Genomic DNA, 26,284 nt, shown 5'->3' on the forward strand with positions numbered 1-26,284 from the left:
TAAACACTTAATTTTATGTCTGAGACAGAATCTTTCTGTATAGCCTAGGCTATCCTGGAACTCACAGTGATTCTCTTGCCTCAGCCTCATAAGTGCTGGGGATAGCGCACTATCAGTACCAGGCCGCACTGCTTTTTAAATTCAAATTTATTAATTCCAAATAGATGGAAATACACGAAAACTTTTCTATATCTTCTAAATTGTCCATTTACATGGTAAAACATGTATTGGGTTATTATGCTATTTTTTTTAAAAAGATTTATTTATTTATACAGTATTCTGCCTGTAGGCCAGAAGAGGGCACCAGATCTCATTACAGATGGTTGTGAGCCACCACGTGGTTGCTTGGAATTGAACTCCGGACCTCTGGAAGAGCAGCCAGTGCTCTTAACCTCTGAGCCATAGCTCCAGCCCTATTATGTTATTTTTATTTCTCCCTTACATCGTGTTAGTTTTTTTCCAAGCTCTGTGTGTACGCTGTCTCCTTCCATCGCATTAGGAAAGAGGGAGGGTTCGGAATGAACTTACAGACCTCTGAAGATTCCTGTGCTCCAGACTCTGGCATTGGGCCACAGTGGTAAGGAGCAAACCTAACCTGGAGGCTTTAAATATCCCGAATTCAGAACCCCCAATTTCCAACCCCAGGAAGTAAAAGACATATGGCGGACATCCTTCATTAAGGAAGCTGATTTGCTTTCCACACCCTTTTGCGTTCTTCTGGAGAGGCTTACCTTCTCATAGGTCACGTTCCCCGAGCTAGTGTTACGGGTCACCATTGTGTAACTGGTTGCAGACTGATAGAGAGGAAGAGAACCCATCGTCAGTGAATGTGTCTAGGGAGCCACCCACAGGCACCGAGGGCATAGTGAGGTCTTATTCTACTGCTATTCTGTGAGTGTGCTGGCCAGGCTGCACTTGGCTGGCCCAACACTGACCTCTGAAACCTGCATAAAAGTTCCATTATCACCAAGGCAGCATGCCCTAAGAAGCTTTTGGGTGAGTTAGCGACCCAAGAAAATAGAATTCCCACCTGTTCCTTGGGGAAAGGTTAAAGAAGAGATAGTTTCCTGCTGATAGTTTGGTACTATAACAACTCATGCTTCAGATTATTAGAGGTTTGGCACACATTCCAGAAAGCTAAAGTCCATCACGTTTATTTTTCCATTCATTTAATTTGTCCACTGTGTTCCGGAATGGCTCAAGCATGGCTGCTCTTTGGCATCTGTTTCTAATCTGGCGTGAGCTGTCACCTCCAGAGGAAGGGGTGTGAGGCAAGACAGTGTCTGCTGGCCAAGTCTCCCGGGCCCTGGCCTACTGTTGGCTGAGCAGACACACCTCTGCAGGGTGTACACTGCATCTCTGTCCTCACGACTGCACGGGCTCTACAGGAGCCCAGCTCTCATCACAGGTACTGAGGACATGTGGCTCTAGAACTTTCAGATGTCCAGACAGCGCAGACCCAAGCGCCTGCTCGTGCCCATTCTCTCAGCTTTATCAAAGTTTTGGAGAGGCAGATGTATGCAGCTGTCTCATGATCGGGGTGGCAGGGAAACCAATCCCACCCCATCCCTTTTGTGACAAGCACCAAAAGCTCTATGTAGCTACTGTTCTCTCTACCTCACATTATATATATACAGTTCACCCCGTGCTCACATGCAGACTAAAAACGCAAAATAGGTAGTTTTCTTCTGTGTAAAAAAATATGCAAAACAAAAATGAAGAAAATAAAAAGTAAGAGCATTTTTTCCTCATAAAAAACCAATCAGATCAAAATGCCTGGGCCTATCTACTCATTTTCTGTGTGAAGAATGGCTCGAGTTCCTTCTTTTCCACATTGCTTAAAAAAGGGGGAAATCTATAAACAACCTGAACATCCAACAGGGCACAGAAAAGTGTGCTATATTCTTTCAGCCACCAACTTCTAGGCGAGAGGGAAAAGGTTCGTCCTAGGCTGCCATAGAAAGGGTGCGTCATAAAGCTTATCTGTGCATGTATACATGGGAGACATACATGTGCATAACTGTGTTTAAAAACTGTGCATTCACAGTTAGAGAAAAGGTAGAGCACTGGCTGCTCTTCCAGAGGACCCAGATTCAATTACCAGCACCCACACAGCTGCTCACAACTGTCCATAACTCCAAGGGATCCAATGTCCTCTTCTTTCCTTCCGAGGGCACCAGGCATGCATGTGGTGCACAGATATACACGCAGAAGAACATTCAAACACAGAATTAATTAACTAACGAACGAACGAACTAACTAACTAACTAACTAACTAACTAACTAACTAACTAACCTGAAGAATATACACCAAAATGTCAGTGAAAAGTTATTCTAGGTAGTGACTGTGGGAAGATTTCCTCCTACTTCTTCTTTTTTTCTGGAACATGTCCATCAGAACAAAATTACTATTTCTAAAAATTCTACAATGTTTAGGACATTCTCCAAACAATGGTTTGGGGGCATTTTCTAAAGACTGTAGGGGGTTTTGAAGCCCCCTTTCTACATTTTAGAGTTTTGTCCTTTCTTAATTTTGTTCCAAGTATCCTTCTATAGAAACCAACCCTAATGTTTACTTCTAACAAGATCCCTTTGGATTGTTCTGGAATGTCTATGAAGAGGTTCCTCTGGCCCTCCCCACTCATCCTCATGATGCTCCCATCGCTCTTATACTTGCTATTAATGAGACTCCTCTCCAGATTTCACAGGGAAGCCCCTCCCTTCACGGCCACATCATTTGACGCTATTATCAATTGTCCATTTTGTGTGTGTGTGTGTGTGTGTGTGTGTGCATGTATGTATGTATGTAATGCTCTCCTTCCCTTATTGAGGCCTGATCATGATTTCAGGGCCATTTCTCCTAACAAGACTCATTCCTGAAGGGTTTGGGGATGGTCTACAGTAGGATCCATCTTTACTCGACATTACCACATTCTGGGCATTAATTTACACAGTTCTTCAATCAAAGTTTCATGTATTTGACAAAGTAGCAAACCTTACCGTAGAGAATGCTGCAACCACGAGATTGGAAGGAAACAGGTTTCTGTTGAAAAAGAAAGCATTTTGTCAGGATTGTATATTTGCTTTTTGGGGTTTTTTTTTTTTTGTTGTTGTTGCTGCTTTTCTTTCTTTTTCTTTTTTTGTTTAGTACTAAGGTTTGATAACTTGGGGCTCTGCATACAATAGGCAAGTGTCCTATCATTGAGATATACCCCCAGCTCATTTTTTTTTTTTTTGGCTTCTTTCGAGACAGGGTTTTTCTGTAGCTTATGAGCCTGTCCTGGAACTAGCTCTTGTAGACCAGGCTGGCCTCGAACTCAGAGATCCGCCTGCCTCTGCCTCCCGAGTGCTGGGATTAAAGGTGTGCGCCACCACTGCCCGGCCCCCTCAGCTTATTTTAAAAAAATTTATAGTATCTCACATAGCCAAGACAGCCTTGAACTTGCTGGGTAGCAGAGATGATGCTGAACTTCTGAGCACCACAGGCTCAGGGTTTTGTCGTTGTCTTAAGATTTACACTTATGCCATGGTGGTGGTGGCGGCACATGCTTTTAATACCACCACTGGGGAGGCAGAGGCAGGTAGATCTCTATGAATCAGCCTGGTATACAGAGTGAGTTCCAGGACAGTCAGGGCTACACAGAGATACTCTGTCTCAAAAAACAAAAACAAGATTTACTTTTATTATTTGTGCATGTTCATGCATCCTCTCGACCATGCATGCATCTGTGCAGGCACTCCCGGAGGTCAAACAAGGGCACTGGATCCTGCAAAGCTGTCATTACAGCGGAGTCACCTGATGGGGCCTGGGAACTTAACGCTAGTCCTTTGCAGGGTAGTCAACCCTCCTAACTGCTGCGCCATCTCTCCGGTCCCAGGGATTTCTATTTGTTTAATTTGTTTACTGTGTAGTCCAGGCCGACTTTAAACCCTCCACCTTCCTTCCTCGGCTTTCTAAGAGTGGGAATTATAGGTGTCTATCACTACACCTGCTGAACCAATGGATTTTGTTTTGTCACAGTAACTGAGATCCATTTGTGGAACTGAGGGACTTTGGAAGGGAGGGTACCAGGGTTCTGAAGTTTGTCCTGGCAAGTACAACACAATCCTTTATGATTAACTTTCTCAAAACCCCTAGACTTCCCAGTGTTCAGCACGATAATGGCCTTATTTATAACCACCTGAGCCTGGACTAACTCCAACCAAGAGACTGTGTTTTTTTCATTTTACAATTTGAACACACGTTCAAATTTCCAGGAATACAACTACTATGTAGATTATGGGATAATGGTTTGTTTTGTTTGGAAAGTCTCCAGGAATTACTCATCTTGCTAAGAAACTGCAGCACCAATGGCGAATTATAAAATCTGAGTCCTTCCTTTTCCACTGAAGTCCAAGCATTAGCCTGCATGTCTGCTTAGCGGTGATTCTTTTTTAAAAATTTTTTTTATTGATTTTATTGAGCTATATATTTTTCTCCCCTCCCTTTGATCCTCTTCCATGGTCCCCATGCTCCCAAATTACTCAGGAGAGCTTGTCTTTTTCTACTTCCCATGTAGATTAGATCCATGTATGTCTCTCTTAGGGTCCTCATTGTTGTCTAGGTTCTCTAGGATTGTGGTTTGTAGGCTGGGTTTCTTTGCTTTTTGTTTAAAAACCACTTATGAGTGAGTACATGTGATAATTGTCTTTCTGTGTCTGGGTTACCTCACTCAAAATGATTCCTAGATCCACCCATTTGCTTTCAAATTTCAAGATGTCATTACTTTTTTTTCCGCTGTGTAGTACTCCATTGTGTAAATGTACCACATTTTCTTCATCCATTCTTTGGTCGAGGGGCATTTAGGTTGTTTCCAGGTTCTGGCTATGACAAACAATGCTGCTATGAGCATAGCTGAGCACATGTCCTCGTGGCACAATTGAGTATCCTTTGGATATATACCCCAAAGTGGTATTGCTGGGTCTTGAGGAAGGTTGTTTCCTAATTTTCTGAGAAATTGCCACACTGATATCCAAAGGGGTTGTATCAGCTTGCATTCCCACCAGCAATGCAGAAGTGTTCCCTTTACTCCACAACCTCTCCAGCATAAGTTGTCATCAGTGTTTTTGATCTTGGCCATTCTTACAGGTGTAAGATGGAATCTCAGAGTTGTTTTGATTTGCATTTTTCTGATGACTAAGGATGTTGAACATTTCCTTAAGTGTCTTTCAGCCATTTTAGATTCTTCTGTCAAGAGTTCTCTGTTTAGGTCTGTACTCCATTTTTTTTTATTGAATTATTTGTTCCTTTGATGACCAATTTCTTGAGTTCTTTGTATATTTTGGAGATCAGACCTCTGTCTGTTGTGGGGTTGGTGAAGATCTTTTCCCATTCTGAAGGCTGCCATTTTGTCTTGTTGACCGTGTCCTTTGCTTTACAGAAGCTTTTCAGTTTCAGGAGGTCCCATTTATCAATTGTTGCTCTCAGTGTCTGTGCTGCTGGGGTTATATTTAGGAAGTGGTCTCCTGTGCCAATGTGTTCAAGTATACTTCCCACTTTCTCTTCTATAAGGTTCAGTGTGGCTGGCTTTATGTTGAGGTCTTTGGTCCATTTGGACTTAAGTTTTGTGCATGGTGATAGATATGGGCCTATTTTCATTGTTCTATATGTTGATATCCAGTTATGCCAGCACCATTTGTTAAATATGTTTTCTTTTTTCCATTTTATAATTTTTGCTTCTTTTTCAAAAATCAGGTGTCTGTAGGTGTGTGGATTAATATCTGGATCTTCAATTTGGTTCCATTGGTCCTCCTGTCTGTTTTTATGCCAGTACCAGACTGTTTTCAGTACTGTAGCTCTGTTGTAGAGTTTGAAGTCAGGGATTGTGATGCCTCCAGAAGTTCTTTTATTGTACAGGATTGTTTTGGCTATCCTGGTTTTTTTGCTTTTCCTTATAAAGTTGAGTACTGTTCTTTTCAAGGTCTATGAAGAATTTTGCTGGGCATTGCATTGAATCATCTGTAGATTGCTTTTGGTAAGATGGTTAGCAGTGATTCTAATCAGAAAGAAGGGCCCAACCTCTGATTTATAGAATTTACGTATTTTTTTTAAAAGAATTGTTTACTTATTTGTGTCATATATATGCTCACTCGGCATGCGTGTACAAAAGTACACTATGGTCACACATGCTGATGCCAGAGGCTGAAGTCAGGTGTTCTCCTCAATCATTCACAACCTCATTTCTATAAGAAGAGGCTTCTCACTGAATCTGGAACAAACAAATCCCCGAATCCCAGCAATCCTATCCCTTCTCCTCCTCAGAGCTGGGGTTAAAGGCACATGTGGGTGCCCAGTTGTTCCATGGGTGCTGAGAATTAAACTTTGGTTCTCCATGATATGCAGCAATCATTCTAACCACTGACCATTTCTCCAGCCCTGCATTTCTATAGTAGACACATTTCTGGGTGGCTGGAGAGTGGTTCTTAGTGGTTAAGAGCATAAATGAGTTTTTAAAATAACTAAGTTCAAAATAATTTTTATTGCTGTCTTTTTTTTTAAAGGACATCTCATGATATAGACTAAGCTGGCTTTGAACCCCCGGAAATTCACGTACTTCTGCCTCCCACGTGCTGGGAACATCCCCTTTGGAGCCAGGCCCTGTGTAGGATGCTGGTGTTGATTTACATGCTACCACATTCCTGCTGTGTACTTCCAGCAGGAATGGGAAGTCTGGAAGGATGAAAGGCTCAGGGTCATCATTACACTGGTGCTGGACTTTCCCACCAGTCCTGACTCCTGTGGTGTGAGCAGGAATGGCACCCATGCTCTCAGGCTTAGCCCACAGGGAGTGGCACTATTAGGAGGTGTGGCCTTGTTGGAAGAAGTGTGTCCCTGTGGAGGTGGCTTTGAGATCTCTTTTTAATTAAATTAAATTAATTAATTTATTTTACATTTTGACCACAGTTCCCCTTCCCTCCCCTCTGCTCCTGACCCAATCCACTCCTCCTTCGTTTCTGATCAGAAAGAGGCAGGTTGCCCATGGATATCAACAAAGCATGGCATATTAAGTTGCAGTAAGGCTAAGCACCCGTCCATGTATTAAGACTGGGCAAGGCAACGCAGTATGAGGAATAGGGTTCCAAAACCCAGCCAGGGCTTTGAGGTCTTATATGCTCAAGCTATGCCCAGTGTGACACACAGTCTCCTTTTGTTGCCTGTAGATCAAGATGTAGAACTCCCAGCTCCTTCTCCAGCACCATGTCTGCCTGCATGCTGCCGTGTTTCCTGCCATGATGACAATGGACTAAACCTCTGAACTGTAAGCCAGCCCCAAGATATCTCTTCAAAGCAACAGAAATCCTAAAACATTTCTGTCGTTGAGGTGAGATGGTGAGTTCATTATCAACTTGGCAGCATCTAGCAGCATGTGGGAGAAAGGGCATTCCTTTCAGGGATTATCTTAACTTGGTTAATTGGGGTGGGGAGACACAGCCTGAAAGTGGGTAGAGCTGTTCCCATGGGATCCTGGATTGACTAGAAAGAGAATGGGAGCTTAACATACATGTTTACCCTTCTGTTTTCTGATGTGGATGCAATGTGCTCAGCTGCTTCAGGCTCCTCCCACCTTGGTGGACTCTACCTTGAACTAGAAGCCAAATAAACCTTGTCTCCTGTAAGTCACTTTTGTTAGGGTGTTTTATCACAGCAACAGGACAAGAAACAAATACACAAGCAGACAGCACTAGGGTGCTGACCCAGGATGGTGTGGTTACAACCCCGCAATGGGCAATCTAAGATATTCGGTATTCAGTTTTGCGTAATCCCCTTTCCTTGTGTGATGGGGTCGATGATTCCTTGTAATTGGTACACTGCTCCAAAAGCGACAGGACATTCCTTCCACCGTTTGGTTACCTAACACGGGAGCTTCCCATCCTGTTAGCGTGCTCTCCCACCAGCCGTCTGAGCTCACGCACTTGGCTACAGGAAGCTGCTCTTCTGGAAAGCCCTACCTGACGAGGAACTGAGGGTGGCCTCCAGCCAAGAGCCAAGTAGGAACCACGGCTCTAAATCCAAACCTCAAAGAGCTAAGCTCTGCCAACATCCTCCAGAGTAAGTCTCCCCGAGATGAGCCTTCAGATGAGAGCCCAAATCTGCCTGATGCCTGGACTGTCGTCCTCTAACCGAAGGAAGCCCAATGCCAAGACTGTTGCCTCACAGGTCTCTGGGATGATACCTGGATGGGGTGTAAGCTGCTAGATTGCAGTCGTTTGTTATGTGGTAGTAGATAGCTACAAATGTATAAATGAGATGAAAATCAACCCCCAAACTTCTTTAGAACTCTCACTGTGCTTCCAGAGGGCAGCCAGCATTTACAGCCCCCCCCCAACTCCTGGTTTACGAAGCCTGAATCGCTTTCTGCATCCTTAAGAATAACCAGCAAGTACACGCCTACATGAGAGCAGAAAAACGGTGGTTCTTGGCTGAATTAATTGTTGAGAACTGTGATAAGTTCCCACCTTGGGCATATCTTCTTTAAACAAGCAGATGTGGACGGAGGGTGTAGCTCAGTTGATTGCATGGATGAGCTGGATTTGGTCCCCAGCAGCACTTAAACTGGGCACATACCTAGAACCCAAGCCCTTGGGAGGTGTAGGTAGGAGGACAGGAAGCTCAAAGTCGTCATTGGCTATATCGTGAGTTTAAGACTGGCCTGGGTTACATAACTCTCCCCCCACCTTTTTTTTTGAAAGATAAACTAGCAACTTATATTGGGTAGTATTTGGTATATCTGTGAACAGCAATGCATTTGCCTTCTTTCCCTTACAGACCAACTTCCTATCGCATCTGTATCCTGTGGCTAGGCCTGGTATCTGCTTCTGTTTGCTAGTCTCCTCAGGGGCAGCGAGAGCCCATGCCAGCTTTCCCTGTCTTTACCAACTACTTGCCAATTCTCAGTTCCCAGACCCAGCTGGCCAGAGAGTTCTCTTTCTGCGAGGACAAGGAAGTTGTGGAGACTGCCAAGCCAGGAAACCTCCACCTTCTGACTTGACTAGTTTTATGTCAACTTGACACAAGCTAGCCCTTTTATAGGGGTCACAGGGGTCACCTAAGACCATTGGAAACCACAGGTATGTACGTTTTGATTCACAACAGTAGCAAGATTACAGTTATGGAGCGGCAATAAAAAGAATTTCATGGTTGGGGGTCATTACACCATGAGGAACTGTATTAAGGGGTCTCAGCATTAGGAAGGTTGAGAACCAATGAGCTAGAGATATCGGAAAGGAGGGAACCTCAGCTGAGAAAAAAAAAAACAAAAAAAAAAACATGCCTCCCTAAAATCCTGCCATAGGGCATTTTCTTAATTGGTGGCTGATAGGGAAGGGCCCAGCCCACTGTGGGTGGTGTCAATCCTGGCCTCTGTGGTCCAGGAAACTCCTGCATTGCCTCTGCATCATCTCCTGCCCCCAGGTTCTTGCACTGTTTGAGTCCCTGTCCTGACTTCCTTCAACGAGGAACAGTGATTTGGAAGTATAAACTAAATAAACCCATTCCTCCTCAAGTTGCTTTGGTCATACTGTTTTATCACAGCAATAGACACCTTAATAGGGAAATCTTTCCCTCCCACAGGGAATAATTTGCCCTGCAAATGCTTCCTAAGCTATATCCATAATACAGGCAAAAGAAGAACTCCTGACCCCCCTCCCCCCCGGTCCTGCTGCCCCTCCAAAAAGAAAAAAAAAGGATAAAGGTCAAAAGAACTCAGTGTATTTTGGCAGTTCAAATACATTCAGCATGACTCAGCACTGAATGCCTGGGTGTCCAAGAGAAGTGGAAATATGTATCTGCGGGAGGACCTGTGCGCATGACAGCATCGCTCCTAAGAGCCCCAGCACCATGTCCGTCACAGATGAGAGAGCAGACGTGGCAGATCAATACAGCCGAAAACCAGCTGGCAGTAAAAGCCCAACTGATAAACACAACAGCACAGAGCATCTCAACAGCACGGTCCTGAACAAAAGGAGTCAAAGCAAATACACACTGAATAAGCACACTGACAGGACACAGGCTGGCCAAAGTCTTAGTAACAGATCTCAAGCCCTTGGGTGTGTGTGCGCGCGCGCTATGCGCTAGCTTCCTCGAAGCCGTGTCTACACGCCACGAGAGAACAACTTGAAGGGAGGAATTATTTACTAACTCCAAGGTTTCACAGCAGGGGAGGCACGGTGGAGCAACTCACATCCCAGCAGAGAGGAAGCAGAGGAAGATCTCCAGGGCCCTGCTCCGAAGAACACTGACTCCTGGGAGCTCCTTCCCCTGCCAGGCTCTTCCAATCCCACGGCCCCCAACAGTCCATTCAGATTTTGAGTTCATCGGTGAATTATCCACCCCTTACATCAGAAACCTCAGGACCCCCGCCCCCCAAAACTCCCTTATGGCCATGTTTAGGAGCGTGTCTTCCCCATTTCCTAGGTTCTCCTCGATCTGTTTAAGTTGACAGCAAGATTAACCCTCACAGGGCTCACCTAAAACCTACTTCTTTCACTCTGGGCCCTGGCTGTTACACACCAGGGGTTGGAGGGCCTCCCTCTGACTGGCTCCCAGGGACTGCAGCGGGCACAGATACTCATCTCAGCCCGCGCTCCTGGACTCCAGCAACAGCTGCTTGCCAGGCAAGCAGTCTCACGCCTTCAAAGCTTTGTCTGTAGGCGCTCTCCCCACTTTGTGGGCTTTCAACACCGAGCGGCAAAGGATTCTGAAGGTGACTTTTCCCCTTCCCAGGGCCCAGAGTCATGAAGTTGATCTCCTTTCCTTCGTGGTTTACCTGGACCAGCCTGCCCAGTAGAAGTATTTGTATGTGTATTGCCCAGTGGTGACTGTGGCTGCTGGACACTTCTGGAAGCTGGCAAGCATAGCTTTGCAAGCTGGGACTCCGCTCCATTTGGGCTATTCACACCTCCATCTAATAATACGCTTGACAACCCAGGCCCTTTACCTGCATATCCTGTGTACACACACGCTTCTGAACAATGCACCTGGCAATGTTAGCAACCTAAGTCCTTCTCCACCTGCATCAAGCTACATCACATGCCACCACAAACAATGGCCTAAGTTTCTTCTCCCCTCAGTGAACATCAAACACAAACAGGTTCTATTCAAATGTATTTTCAATACCTCCTGTAAGAGGGTAAGAGGGCCGGTCTCTCCAGAACTAGTTTGTGTGAATGAGCATAGGACAAACTGTGTCATTTGCATGAACTGTAAGGGGGGAAACTACTTACTATCTTATACCTGTGCTTAATTGAGAATGCATGAGATTAAACTTAGATACATTATAGAAAATATGCACAGTGAACAAAGGTTTACATTGTGTTATTCATAACAGCCCCAAGTATCACCCATTAATGTCAATCAAAAGACTGTCAGTTAAAACACAGCCACCCATGCTATGCCCCTTAGCAGCCAAACTCTTCTTTCTCTATTTCATTTATTAATATATTTTATGTGCATGGGGGTTTGGTCTGTGTGTCTGTGTGCCTGAAGAGGTGAGAAGAGGGTACTGGATCCCCTAAACCAGGAGTTACAGATGGCTGGAGGTACGATATGGATACTGGGAACCAAAACTGGGTACCCTTCAAGAGTTCAGTATGTGCTCTGACCTACTGAGCTATTTTTCAGGCCCCTCTTCTTTCTCTTGAATCCCACCAAAGGCAGTCTCAAACTGTAACCGGGGCCTTCGAGTAACCTCACTTATGTGGCCTGTTGTTTTCTTTCTGATTGGTACTATCACTTGGCTTTCGCATAAAGCTTCCTTACTGCTTTGTAGGTCAGTATAACCCTTTATTTTAATTCCTCAACTCTTAGGCCAATAACCCGATAACACCTAGACTGGACATTGATAATCAGTTAACAATGCAACTGAGGGAATGAAATTTTACTTACTTGTAAACTTATTATTTTGAGACAGGATCTCATGTATCCTAGGCTAGCCTTGACTATGCCACTAAGGATGACCTAGAACTTTTGCTCCTCCCAAGTGCAAGGATCACAGGCAAATGCTACCCCTTTAATGCAGTGCTGGGGTCAAACCCAGGCTTCATGCATTCTAGGCAAGCCCTCTACTAACTGAGCTACCTCCCTGGCCCTAATTTCATTTAAGAAACTACACATGACAAGTGTATGTCCTGCTGGGTAGCACACACATGCAGCTCTGAGACCCCGAATCTGAAATACCAAACAGTCTTTCTGGACTCACCTCTAGATGCACTAGATCTCCCTGAGCATAGGTTTTTTGTTTTGTTTTTGTTTTTTGAAATATAGTTTTATGTAGCCGAGCGTCCTGTCTCTACTTTCAACAGCTGGAGTTCCAGGCGTGCACCACCATGCCCAGCTGTGTTTCCAACCCTGGGACTCTTCGTCTTCCCTAGCTTTCCATCTATCTCTTCTTTCTGTTGTTTGATCCCAATTTGCCTTGAGTTGCAGGACACCGTTCAGGCATCAGACCAAAGTGTCTCACACATGAGTTGGCCACAAAAATCAATTTAGTGGCACCATTTTAGAAGGGATCAAGTACCACACTGAAAACAGTGTTTGCTCTAGCTTGTGATTTGTGTACGTGGGTCTGGGGAATATATATATGTATGTATATTAGATGCTGTACCATAAAAAGTATGTCTCACTATGGGCCAAAATGCTGAGTGTACCATTCAATCTAGAGAATCAGTCACTCTGGCCAAACCTGGGCAGAGCGAATGGACAAGTCTTCACAGTACAGTATGAATCTCACTTAAACAGGAAACCAGGTGTAAGGCACATCTAGACTGGCAAATGGAGAGCTCATCTGGGGTGCTAAAGACCCACAAGCACCGTGCGGAAAAACTTCAAAAAGGTTTCTTCTGTACACACCTGGCGCTGTCTGTCCTTCTGATCTATTGTCAAGGGGGGTATACGCATTTCCCCGTTCCCTATAAGAATATGAAATCGTGAACTTTTGCTCTTTGCTGTTGTTGCTGCTGCTTCAGAAGTGTTTCCTTTTATTTAAGTTCAAAACTTCTTTACTAAGTCTGTGGGAACTTCAAAGACTCCCGAACAGGATAAGGCATGGTATGTATATCTGCTAGGGATTTATCAGCCCTGGTGTTTATTGTCTCAGAGCTGGTTAACAAAGATGTCTCCCTTCAGATCTTGGCACCCCCTATGAGGATGGAAGCTGAGGAAGGGCTGCGATGGGAGACTGGCAGTGCTGGTGTTAGTGATAACGGCAGGCACGAGCGTGTTCTCAAGCTTGAGGCCAGCCTGAGCTATGTGAGATCCAAGACAGCCAGGGCCAGCGTGTAAAATTTTATCTAAAAACAAAAAACAAAACAACAACAAAAATGGGAAAAAAAAAAAACGGATCTAGAGACTCCCTAAACCCAGGAAGCATTTCCAGGTGGCTTGGGCCTGTTTCCTGTCAAGATACTGGAATCAAATCGAATCTGAGTAATGTTCCATCAAGTGCTTCATCCAAAGGCCCAGGTGGAAGGAGTAGGCACCGACCTAGCTGAATGGCAGTTCCTCTTCTTAGTTCCTCTTTTGCTTACAGCAAACATCTGTGAGACAGTGGTATTAGACCAGCCACGTAATACCATTATCATACATGTTGCCTTGGGGAATGAGCAAGACAACCGGCTAGGAACCACGGGGCAGAAGACCCACTGTTCTCCTAAGCCCCCTCCCCCCAATCCCTGGTGAGGAGGGTCAAACTCAGGGCCTTCAGCATGCCAGACAAGCCCTTTCCCACGGAACTATAAACCCCTCTCTTGGTTAAGATTTCACTAGTAGCCCAGGCTGGTCTCAAAGCTGGAGATGCTCTGGCCTCTGCCTCCTGAGTGTCCTGAGCCCTCTCATCCCTAATGTTTGTCTCAGTTTCCTAGACTGGAAGCAGGATTGTCCCTCCTGCCCTGCCTTGATCAAGTGGAGCTAGTTGGGAGAAGCCTTAGAAAACACTATTCCACCCTCACAGGCAAGAGAGAGAGCGCTTCCACGCCTTCTCTGTGACGGGTGTGGCCCCTGTCACTGAGAAGTTACATTGACCCTTACTGACCCTTAAGCCACGGCACTGGGTCACCATCCCTTCGAAAGCGGGAGCTAAAGGGCTTGGGTCTAAAACCACAGCCGTAAAGCAGTAGAAGTCCTTCCTCTGATGGCAATAAGTGTATTTCATGACTCGAGGCCCCAATTTCTGGTCAGTTCCTTTTACAGAGATGAAGGAACACTATTAAGGCTCGCTGTGAATTACCAAGAGAAGCACAGATGAACATCCTGGGCCACAGATAATTTTAAAAAAAGAATCCTGGAACCTCCCCACCCCCACAATTGCCTTCCCTCCCTAAGGCAGCTGCCCCGATACAAGCCAAGGGGGCTCTGGACTTCAGCAGGTCTCACCCTCTAACCTATCTACAGTTACCCTCAACCTTTAAAACTCAGACTATCGAGCTGCCTGGTGGGGACCAAAGGCTCCAATCCCTTTAACATCCCCATAGGCTATCTCCACTTGCTCTGTTTGCAAGAATTCTTTGGTCCTTCTCATCAGATTTTGTTTCTCTCAATACCATGTCTCAGGCTTTTTAATTTTGTTTTAGATGAACAATCGCTTTCTTAAGGGGCAGACAGTTGTCACATTTTCCAAATGAAGACATGGAAACAGGAGAAAGGCAAGTCGCTGGCCCAGAGTTTTCTGGTTTTCACCACCTCAGCAGTGACTCAAGACAAAACATACCACTAAAACTCAAAAATCTGGAAGGGGAGCCAGCTGGACTCCTCACTCAAATGGACCCGGTTGGATAAGTAAACGCCTGCAGGCTGCTGTTTCCCCAACTGTGAACTTTGGATTAGTGTAGAAATGGAGAGATGAAGCTCTGGAAACTACACCACATCATCTTGGGATGAAATACAACCTCCGAGTGAAAAAAAAACAAAACAACCCAGCAAAGCTAAGTGAAGACTTGACTCTCAACCTTCTGGAACTCGCACCTTCCTACAAAGAAACCATGTTAGACACCCGTCCTGACGGAGTCAGCAACCTGTCCCAAGCCCAAGGGAGAGTTACGTATCTGGGCAACGGGCCCTACATAACTAACTGCAGGTTTATTATTATTGGACAGAGCCACAATTCTGCAGAAAATTGCCAACTTCCTTCACAGACCAAGGGCAGAGAAGCCTCAGACTGAAATGGCTCCACAGGCAAATGTCACTCGGTGTGCCAGATGCTTTGGGGTACTGTCGGGGAGAAAAATGAAGACTTTCGAGTCATGATGGGAACAATTAAAAAAAATTAGTGAGAACAGCCCACGTCTAAAGAGTAGAGCACAGTGGGAATGCAGACTAACATCTAACGGAAAACTGGTTCCAGCAAAAACTGTGGCTTCCAGTCTTTAAAGGTGTGACTAGCATGCAGCCCAGAGGCAATTTTGATATTTCACGTTAAAGGACAGCAGTAGCTGAATTAACTCTAGGTGATGTGAGTGCACGTGGCGCCTCCCACCGTGCCTTTGGCAGGGCAGAGAGCATTACCTGAGTAAGTCGAGGAAAGAGTCCACCGTCTCTTTGGAGACCGGAGGAGACCCCGAGTTATCCAGCCCCAGGCTGCTGGACTGGAGGGTCTGCGCGCCAGCCCCTGGCTTGATGATGAACGCCAAAGCGACCGCGAGTGCAGAGGCGCTCAGCGTGGTGAGGCCGAAGTAAGCGACCGCGATGCCGCCCAGACGCCCGAGGGAGCTGGCATCCAGGGAGGCGGCGCCCGACACCAGACTGCAAACCACCAGCGGCAGGATGATCATGCGCAGCATGCGGAGTAGCATCTCGCCGGGGAAGGCCAGGTAGGTGATCTGAGTGGGGGTGAGCTGCAGCCCGCGCAGCGCCGCGCCCATGCCGGCGCCCACCAACACCCCCGACACAGTGAGCAGCACCAGCGCCTGGCGCCGAAAAAAGCCAGCGCAGCGTCGCGTTTTGCCAGCCGCCTGCTCGGGCGTGCGGGGCCCGGCTGCAGGTTCTGCCTGGGTGCCGTCGAGGTAGCCGTTGGTCTCGCTGCTCTTCTCCATGTCGCTGCCCGCGGCTCAAAGCAGCAGCACGCAAGGAACTTGGACTAGGAGAAAAAAATCGGCTTCCAATGAATGGATCAGGCAGAGACAGCGGCCTGCGCCAGCTGTGGCTCGGTAACTCTGTGAGTCCCTACAGGAACAATTTCTAGAAAGATGAGAGAGGTGGGCTGTGGGCTGAAACCGAGGCAGAGCCCACCGCGCCGCGCCCAGCCTTCTTTCAGACCTGCTGCTGGCTGGAGATGATGCAACGCTGGAGGCGCGCGGGAGGCTGCAGCCTAGGAAGGAGCTTCGGCCCCGCCCATGTCGCCCCGCCCCCAAGATTACGACCAATCAAAGCCCTGAGACTCGGGGCCCCCGACTTTCCCAGGCCCCGCCCTCTTTGAGGCACCGCCAGGGGAGTGAGACAAGCAGGCGGGGCTCTCCCGAGGCCGCGGGGCGTGCGGCTGTCGGCCAATCCTGTCGCTCGGTCGCTTCCCGTCCTGGATAACGGAAGCGGCTCCCAGTGAAGGCGGAGGTGCGGCTCGAGAGACACCCTCCAGGGCTTCTCCACGCTGCACACCGTCCGGGCCTCGCTGTGTGCACGGAACGCCGCGGTGCTTTCACCCCGGCCGGTGGACGAGAGTGCCCGCCCTCCGCTTTGTGCCAGGGACGGTTCACCCTCCCTCCTGCGGGAAATCCTTTCTTCCAAAGGTCCTGTGTGCTTCCGTGAGGTGAAACTTGCTTCGGTGCAGAGACAAAGGAGTGGGGGGATGAGAAAACTCTCGTCGCGTGCATGCACGCACAGGACTCTAGCAGAACTTTTAACTCTTAGGTGGCCGGGGACTCCCGGTGGGTTCCAGCGTCAAGGTTGCGCCATCGCACGCACCAGCTCACTCCGGGCGGTTCCTCAGGTCTCTGGGCAACTGCCTGGTGTAAGACGCAAAACTCAGAGAAACAGAGTTCCGACGCCACCACTTTCGGTGGCGTCTCTGCCACATAACCTCAGCAGAAACACAAGTCACTGGATTTTAACTATCTCCTCCCAGGGCTCCAGACTTGGCACGACAACAGCCAGGTGTTTGGCCAGGTGTTTGGCCAGTCTGAAAAACGGTTTCATGTGGTTACAGTCAATGGATTTTTTTTTTTTTTTGAGACAGGGTTTTTCTGTAGCTTATGCGGCTGTCCTGGAACTAGCTCTTGTAGACCAGGCTGGCCTCGAACTCACAGAGATCCGCCTGCCTCTGCCTCCCGAGCGCTGGAATTAAAGACATGAGCCACCACAGCCTGGCAGGATTTTTTTTAAAAAAAGAATAAATTTATTTGCTATTTTTTATTTACTATCTTGACCACAGCAGACAGAAGGGAAACTGCTGCAGTCATTTAATGTATAACTTATTTGTTTTAATGTATAGCTTATCCTACCCCTGCCCAGATGCCTGAGAAAGTCTTAGGTGTAGTTAACTTCAAATAAAGATGAAGACAATGTGCAGAAAAGTAATCCTTAAAGCATGTCATAACGGATACCTGTGTGCAAATCAAGATGACCTCGTGAGGAACTTTAAGACGTTGTCCAGTTTTTGAGAAAGCAAAAAGTTCCCTACTTGAAGGCCTTTAGCTGTCGGGTAGAGCTTGTTGAAGTAGAGGTTTATGGGTGGAAGGGTGGGGTGCACATTAGACGAGGGTTTTTATCTTGTTCCCCAGAACATGATTTATCTCTCAGTGGGCAAGGATGAGTAATTTCTACAGACCCATACTCTTCGCTTTCAAGTATCTCTTCCTCCCTATGTAACTCTTATGCAAAGACTGAAGTCATGCTCCGTAACTGAGTTTCCAGCTGTCCGATTTACACCTCCACCCAGACATCCTGCAGCGGCTCAACTCGGCACACTCAGAACTGATTTATGATTGCCTTCCTCCAGCCTGCTCATCCGTTTCTGTTACCACCGTCATTATGATCTGCCTCTGTGAACCTTCAAATTGAAGTCTTCTCTCACTGACCAGTTGTCAAGACCCAAGGATACTCCTTTTGTAACGTTTACCAGGTCCTTTCTCTCTTCCACTCCTGATGATTCCTTATTATTTTTTTTGGCAGATTATTCCCATCTAACCCAAGCAGCCCTTGAACTCAGCCTCCCTGCCTCTACTTTCCAAAAACATGTATGTGTCACTGCACCTTGTTTATTTCCCTTCTTCTAAATCTAGGCATTAAACAATTGCTATCTTATGTATTTATTTTCTGATGTATATGTGTGTACCTTTGTGGAGGTCAGAGGAGGGTGCTAGGTTTCTCGTTCTATCATTCTTTGCCTTATTCCTTTAAAACAGAGCTTCTCACTGAACCTAGAGCCAAGCTGGTGACCAATAAGTCACAGCAATCCTCCTGTCTCTGCACCACAGCCTTGGGGTTACAGGAATGCATGGCCACATCCAGTTCTTTGAGCAGGTGCTGGGATCTGAACTTGTACTTGAAGAGCCATTTCTCCAACACCCTTAGCAAGGCTTTTGAAATTTTGAGATTTTGTTGTTGTTGTTTTGGGTTGTCTTGAACTCTCTAGGTAGCTAAAGATGACCTTGAATTCCTAATCCTCCTGACTCCACCACACAAATGCTGGAATCATAGGTGTGTCCCACCTGACTTGGCTGAACCCAGGACTTTGTGTGTGCTTCACTATTCCTTTAGGACAGGGTCTCTTCCTGAACCCAGGGCCAGTGATCGCTTGATTAGGCTAGAAGTCATCAAGCTCCCAATTACCCTCCTGCCTTCTAGGAGAGCACAGGACTCTGATTTGTTCGATATGGGGCTAGGATCTGACCTCTAGTCCCCCAGATGGTGCAGTAAGTGCTTTTAACTGCTGAGCCATCTCTCCAGCTTCTCATCCCCTTTTAAGAGAGAGTCTTGCTATGTAGCCTAGACTAACCTTGAAGCTCAGACTGGACTCGTGAGCCTGCAGACTTCTGTGTGTTGGGATTATAGGCATGAGCAACTATACTCAATTATTTCCTCTCTTGTCTGGTCATCCGAATTGTTCTAAGCAGGCTGTGCCATCAGTGATTCTAATTTCTCACTGTGTTTTACTTTTGCTCCAGGGTAATGTTCCTTGAGGCATGGCGGCAGTGAAGACATGAATTCTTACTTTATCTTAAAAAAAAAAGCCAGGCATGGAGGCACATCCTTGTAATCCTAGTCTTTAGGAGGCAGAGCTCGATCTATTTAGGATGTTACAGGCCAACCAGGGTTATATAGTGAGAGTTTTTTTAAATAACAAAAACAAACAAAACCAACAATAACAAAACCCACATTATTTCATTTATATTCATTAATGAGAACTTAGCCAAATGACCACACCCAGCTGCAAGAGATAGAATCTTTACTTGGCACCGTGAAAAATTGGGACTGATGTCAGTAAGGAAGCATGGAAAAGGCTTTGGGGCTATAGCTCACTTGGTGGAGTGCTGGATTAGCATGCACATGGCCCTGGGTTCAGTCCCCGACTTGGTGGTGATTGACTGTAATCCCAGAAGTTCAGAGATGGGGAAATGGGAATGTGGAGGCAAGAGTATTAGGGTTTTCCTCTGCTGCACAGGGAGTTTGAGGTGAGGCCAGCCTTGTGTATATGAGACCATGTAAAAAATCAGTCAATCAATCAATCAATCAATCAAACAAACAAAAAGCACCTGAGAATAATGGTAGACAGGTGCTCCTTGTTGAAGAGCTTTCATTGACACCCACGGAATTAACGCGGTTTTCATCCTGACATTCCTGGCCTGTCAACATCAGGCTTCATGTAGCCCTCTTGCCTTGTGCCTCTGGACACGTGTTGTGGGCCCTGCATCGTAAAAGTCACTGTTTTAGAAGCCTGGCAGCTCTTGTATCTCTTTGAAGAACTCTATTAGAAAGTTTCTTTGGATAGTGTTCAATGGCAGTACTTGGAAAACTGGATATCCATATGCAGTGACTAGAATTAAACACCCCCCTACACACACACTACAGAAATCTATCAAAACGAACTAAGGTTTTAAATGTAAAATCTGAAATTGTAAAACTGCCAGAAGAGAGTTGGAAAGATCATTGATATCTTTCTGGGAAATGTCTTTTTTTAAAAAATATGCTCTCCAAATCACAGGCAAAACAGTACCCAAACTTGACCATTAAAATTACTTCAAACCAAAAAAAAAAAAAAAAACCCTACACTGCAAAGGAGACTACCAACAAAGCCAAGAAGCCACCCCTAAAATGGGAGGATTTGCTCTGTCTAGCTTTCTGTCTACTCGACAGAGTCCTTTGGGAATAAGAAGGAACTCAACTGAGTAAATGCGCCACCTTACTGACCAGTGGGCAAGCCTGTGCTTATTTCCTTGATTGACGGTTGGTGTGAGATGGCCCCCAGGCCATACCACTCTGGACAGGCGATCCTGGGGTATATAAGAAAGCAGGCTGAGCAAGCCATGTGGAGCGAGCCCAGAAAGCACTCCTTCAGCTCCCGCCTCCAGGCTCCCGCCTTGAGTCCCTGACTTGATTTCCTTCGGCGTTGGAGTGTAGCATGAAAGTTCTAAGTAAATCCTTCCCTCCCCACAGCGTTTTATCACAGCAACAGAAAGCAAATTAAGACTGATATACTGGAGAACTACGTGATAAGGGGTTAACTCCCCAAGACGTAAGAAATTCAAAGAGCTTAATAATAAGAAAACCAAATAACCTGACTGGAAGATGGGGTGGGAGTTGAAGTGATGTTTCTCAAAGACACGAACGGCCATCACCGATCGCCAGGGTAAACAAGCCGTAGCCATGGTAAGATGCTACATCTGTAGGAAGAGCTGTTGTTGAACCAGGTGTGGCAGGTCCACGCCTGGAACCCCAGGCCCAGTTCTTGGAACATTGAGGCAGGAAGCTTCAGAGTGTAAGGTCAGCCTGGGCTACCTAGAGAGACCTTGAGAAAGAGAGAGAATGGCTATTACAAAAACAAACAAACAAACAACGACAAAAACCCTGAAAACCCAGGACTGATGAGGATTTGTGGGCAGGGAACCTTGGGCTTTGTTGGTGTATGTGTAAGTTAGTACGGCGTTATAGGAAACAGTATGGCAGGTCCTTAAAAATTTAAAAGCCATTTGACCTAGGAATTCCAGGTATAGTCAAAGGAGGTAAACTCAGCATGCTGAGTTCATTTATTAATATTAACTGGCACTTAATATTTTACATTTATTTATTCTGTGTATGGGCACTTGGGTGCTATGGCACTTCCTGTGGATACCAGCAACTCATCGGAGTCTGTTCTCTCCTCGTGAGTATTCAGGGATGGAGCTCAGACTGTCAGTGGCAGGTGCCTTTGCTCACAGAGCCATCTCGCCAGGCCAACATCTGTGATCCTACTCACAACACCCAAGAGACAGAAGCAAATTAAGTGTTCATCTGTGGATGAATTGATAGATAAGGGGACCGTTTCAAACGCTGAATCTGATGGAACCTAAACCTTATGAGCCTGAAGGACACTATGCTAAGTGAAATAGGAAAAACAGACAAATATTGTGATCTTACTCGTACGTGCAGGTGTGTGTGGTGTGTGTGTGTGTGTGTGTGTGTGTGTGTGTGTGTGTGGTGTGATTCAGAGGCTGTACATTTGGACAGAATGGAGGAAAAGACAGGCTGAAGCCAAAGCAGAAACCTCGCCCCTAGTTTTAGGAAACAGCTGAAGTGTGTCAGCCGATGCCTTCTTCTTCTTCGAGAAACCCGATAAGGCAGAAGCATTGGAGAAGATAATGAGCTAACCAAATGGGATGTAATTAGTCTGGTGTCTAGGATTTGTGGGCGAATTTTTGAATGTAGAGATTTCATTCAATGATACAACGAGATGTCTATGGAGTCACGGAGAGCATAGGGCTCTGCGAGGCCCCCAGAGTTGGGGTAGAGGAGTAAAAGCTGAGATGGCGGCTCATGCCTGAAATCCCAGCATTCCAGAGTTGGAGGCAGGAGGATCACTGGATGTTCAACATCAGCCTGGACTAGAAACTAAATTCAAGGCTAGCTGGATTTACACAGTTAAATCCCAATATTGCCTGGTCTACAGAACAACCTTGTCTCAAAACAACCACAAACCAAGTCCAAATCAAGAACAACAGAGCCTACTCCCTCCATCTGTAAAAGGAGATAAGAGTTACTTGTCTGGAGCCAGGCAGAGTGGGCCAGATCTGTGAGTCCAGGCCTTGTGAGCTATGACAAAGAACTCTGTGTTTGAGGGCAGCCTGAACATGGAGAACTTCAAACTTGCCTGACCAACAGAGGAAGACCTTGCCTCAATTTCCCAGCTTTAGGGGTGGTGGTGAAGGGCCTGAGTGGTTGGCGAACATGCATATTCTGAGGCTAGACCAGAGCTGGGGAACCTAGATCTCAACAGATGAGCCTTTCCTCCTTCCTCACGCCATTGTTTAATTAAGGTGTGTTTATAAGGGTGCCGAGTGAACAGATTAGAATTGAAGCAAAGCCCCAAATAAGATTTGGGGCTGTTCAAAGTCTGTTAATGAAGTTCTTCTGTCTAAGTGCAAAGCTGCAGGTGATAGGCTTGGGCAGATAAAGTAGAAAAGATGCGAATTTCACTGAAAGCGAATCACAGATTTTACTAGAATTTGGCGCAATAATTCACTGAAGTAGATTAAGGTCTACCAGGAGAGATACACATGGATACCTTTAACCAGTACAAGGAGAACCCAGTGGTCCCCAGCTTGACTGCTGCAGAAAGGATTTGAAATGATTACAAATTACAGATTTCGAATGCTACACATGAAGGAAGCCAAGCATGGTGCTTCACACCTGTATTCCTGGCGCTTGGGAGGTGGAGGCAGGAGAATCAGGAGTTCAGGGCTAGCCTTAGCTACACTGCAAGCCGGAGGCCAACCTAGGATATATGAGATCCTATTTTAAAAAACAAAACAAGACACAAACGTTATCAATATTTGTGTAATTCTGTACATACTTTTTCTTCTTTTTCTTTCCTTTGGGCTGGAGAAATGACTCAGCAGTTAAGAGCACTAGCTGTTTACCTTATCCTGTTTGGCTGAGACTTGGCGTGACTAGGGACATGGGCAGAATGAAAGAACAAACAAAAGCTGGAATCGGGTGGGCTGTACACACTGGGATGGAGCCGCACCAACCACACAGCGGCCTAGAACCTCAGCGTGTTTCCTGTGTGCAGTGCAGAGAGGAGTTAGCTAGGCTAGGGTAGGAGGTCTCTCTGGACAGCTGTCTTCAGGCTGTAAATACCGAGGAGGAGGAAGCTACAATCACTTGCCTTTTCACACTGGCCAGTTGTTCATAAACGATCATACTTGTACACATTGCCAATGTGCTGCATAGACACATATATACATAGAGCATCCATAAACATAAAATCAGTAAGTAAATTTAAATTGCATTTTTTCTTTATTTTTGAGAATTTCATCCCTGTCTATAATGAAACATTATATATATATATATAAACATTTATAATATATATATATGGGAATACCCTCCAGCTTTCCCCATATATTCCCCAACCCATCCCACAATGAACTTCATGTCTTTCTCTTTAAATACTCATTAAATCTAGCTAATGTTGCCTATAAGTGCACAGGTATGAGAGCATCCACTGGAGCGTGGAATTGCTATCATCGTCCCCACTCATTACAAAGAAACTAACAACTGCCCGTAGCTGCTCAGTAAGGGTGGGGCCCAGAGACCTTCTATCCCATTTATGCTGGGATTTTGGCTAGCTTGGTCTTGGGCCATCGGTTATGAACGCACAGCGCTGCAGTGGCTTGCCGCTATATGCTCATATTCTTTCAGCTAATAAACGAAAGCGATGTAGCAACCAGATGCAGTGAAGTGTGGGTTGAAAGGGAACTAAAGCATAGCCATGACCCAACCGGGAAACATTTTATAGACTAGGCGTGGATTTCAAACATTTTATAGACTAGGCGTGGAAATCAAATATTTTATGGACTAGGTGAGGGCTTTAGGTGTGACGTCAGTGCTCTGGGTAGTGGAACCGTGGCCTTGTTCGTGAGAGGGTAGAGAAGTCTTTGGGGGTGAAGTTCACGGCATCTGCACACAGGTCCCAGATGATTAGCAGGAGGTGGCATGTGCGGAGTGGTGGGTGGAAGGGGCAAGGTGTTAAAGGTCACGAAACTGGCTGACAAGTGTGTTGGCGGCCACTGCTTTATTCTGGAAACTCATTTATATTAAAAAAAATGCTCAAGCTTAAAAAACAGTTGTTTATAAGAATGGACAAAGAATGCAGCCTGGGCCTCAGTCTCAACCATGTGGTACGACAGCGATGGGTAGCCTTAGCAGAGAGACACAAATGACAGTCCTAGAGAGGTCACTGTGACCTGTGACTGGGCTCCTCCACCTACTTTCTGGTATGCTAGCTATGAAAGCAGAGGCTGTACACGGCCCTCACAGCCACAGTTGGGTGTAGGAAGGGTAATTCTTAGCCACCAACCCGGAACATAGCAGATGTCCCCGCCACTTAATAAAGAATGTTGGCCTAAAAGTAAGTGACGTTATTACGGGGGTAACTGAATCCATTTGAATTTATTTTTAAAATAAGCATGTCCTAAATTTTGTGTGAAATGGGTTTGAAGAGCCAAGAAATAATTTTGATGTATCAGTGAAATATAGATTCTTTATTGTCTGTAGCATACCTAATCTTTGTCACAGACAGCCAGGGTCCTGGGTGTCTCACTGTACAGAGCTAAAAATGTCTTTAACTCTGAGTGGCCATGATGGAAATCCTTCCTGGTTTAAGTCGTGTGTGATTCAGAGTCTTTCTGTAATTTCAGACTCTATGAAGAAAAGAGTGGATGACGATCTGATGTGAAAAGTTGTGAGTGGTTGGCTAAGTCCAGTTTTGAATCTGGTCCCAGCCACGGAATTTTCTCCAACCAATCGGTAGAGCTCACCTGAGGGAGGCAGAAGTCTCCAATGGGTTTCTACACGGCCTATAAACCTGCCGTTTCCATTCCCATCAGAACAGGCTCGGGCTCACCTACTCACACAGAACACACACGAGTCCCCCCGTCATTATAGTGTGGGTCGTCCTAGGGCCGATGTCAATCACTCCACCCCAGATAGTGGGGCAAGCGTGGGCTGAGATCCCCCCAACACATCCATGACCTGTGGAACATTTGAGGTGGTGCCTAGCCCGCAGAAGCAGGGTCCTATGAGCAGGCTTGTGAAGGTTCCTCCTGCCTCTGGTTTTGCCATTGCTTTCCATTTCTCTGTGTGCTGTGATGAGAACAACCTCCCCACACTCTCCTGCCTCCAGGAGCTGATCTGAGCTACCTCACCATGCCTCCCCAAAGTGATGGAGCAAAAAATTCTGAGACTCTTAGTCAAGATAAATCTTCTCCAGGGTTGGAGAGATGGCTCTGCAGTGAAGAGCACTTGCTGCTCTTTCAGAGGACCTGATTTGGTTCCCGAGACCCATATTGGGCAGCTCACACGGGCTTGTATGTCTGGCTCTGTGCGATTTGGTGCTCTCTTCTGGCCTCTGGGGGCACCTGTACACGTGACATATATACTTAAGTATACACACACATGCACACACACAATTTTTTTAATCTTTCACAAAATGAGGAACTCTCTTTCTTTAATTGGTCTCCATCAGGTATTTTGGTTACAGTAGCATAGAGGAACCACCACAGAACACATCTACTGGGGGAAAAGAAGAGGGCGCTGGAGGGAAGCAGAGCTGTCAAAAGGGAGAACAAGTCTGCCCCCATGAAAAGGGAGTCAGGAAGAAAAATTGAAGCAACGCATCCCAGACTCTCATGCAGTGAGGGGGGGACAGCTCTGGGAAGCCCCAAGCCGGTGTCAAAGAAGCTGTAGGAACAGGTGAACCTAGCACCTTCGTGCAGGGCTATTGGCTGAGAGAAACTTGTGGGAAGCATGGCCTGGCACACACGTAGCCATGGATCTCAGCAACATTAGTGGGTCAGTGTACCTGGCTTTCTGGTGGCTGCCATAGTTGGACAGAATGTCTGGGGTCTGGTGTCACTGGCATGGTGTCTTGTGACACTGTTCCTGAGAGTTATAAACAAATGTCTACTTACCCCAGAGAGCGAGCTGACAGCAGACCAAAGTAGGGATATAATCAACATCCAACTTGGGCAACCTGTGAGTCTTATGGGGGTTACTTACAGCAACAGAGGTGTCTCAAAGACAGCTGCATCACCAAACCTTGCCTCCCACCACAGCATGAGTGAAAAC

General features: G+C 46.2%; 1 protein-coding gene across 1 annotated transcript in view; it reads right to left on the reverse strand.

Moving 5' to 3' along the window:
* Slc1a4 (solute carrier family 1 member 4) overlaps positions 1 to 16,324 on the reverse strand; it is a 29,369-nt gene extending 13,045 nt beyond the window's left edge. Inside the window, exons 1-3 of the mRNA XM_038344047.1 lie at positions 15,536 to 16,324; positions 3,001 to 3,043; positions 732 to 794 (exon numbers count right to left, since the gene is read on the reverse strand). Coding sequence (XP_038199975.1) covers positions 732 to 794; positions 3,001 to 3,043; positions 15,536 to 16,062 — 633 coding nt within the window. The 5' untranslated portion in view covers positions 16,063 to 16,324. The remainder of the gene's footprint in view (positions 1 to 731; positions 795 to 3,000; positions 3,044 to 15,535) is intronic.
* Between the last annotated feature and the right edge of the window lie 9,960 nt (positions 16,325 to 26,284).

Source organism: Arvicola amphibius, chromosome 1 (genome assembly GCF_903992535.2).
Source record: "Arvicola amphibius chromosome 1, mArvAmp1.2, whole genome shotgun sequence".
Taxonomy (NCBI): Eukaryota; Metazoa; Chordata; class Mammalia; order Rodentia; family Cricetidae; genus Arvicola; species Arvicola amphibius.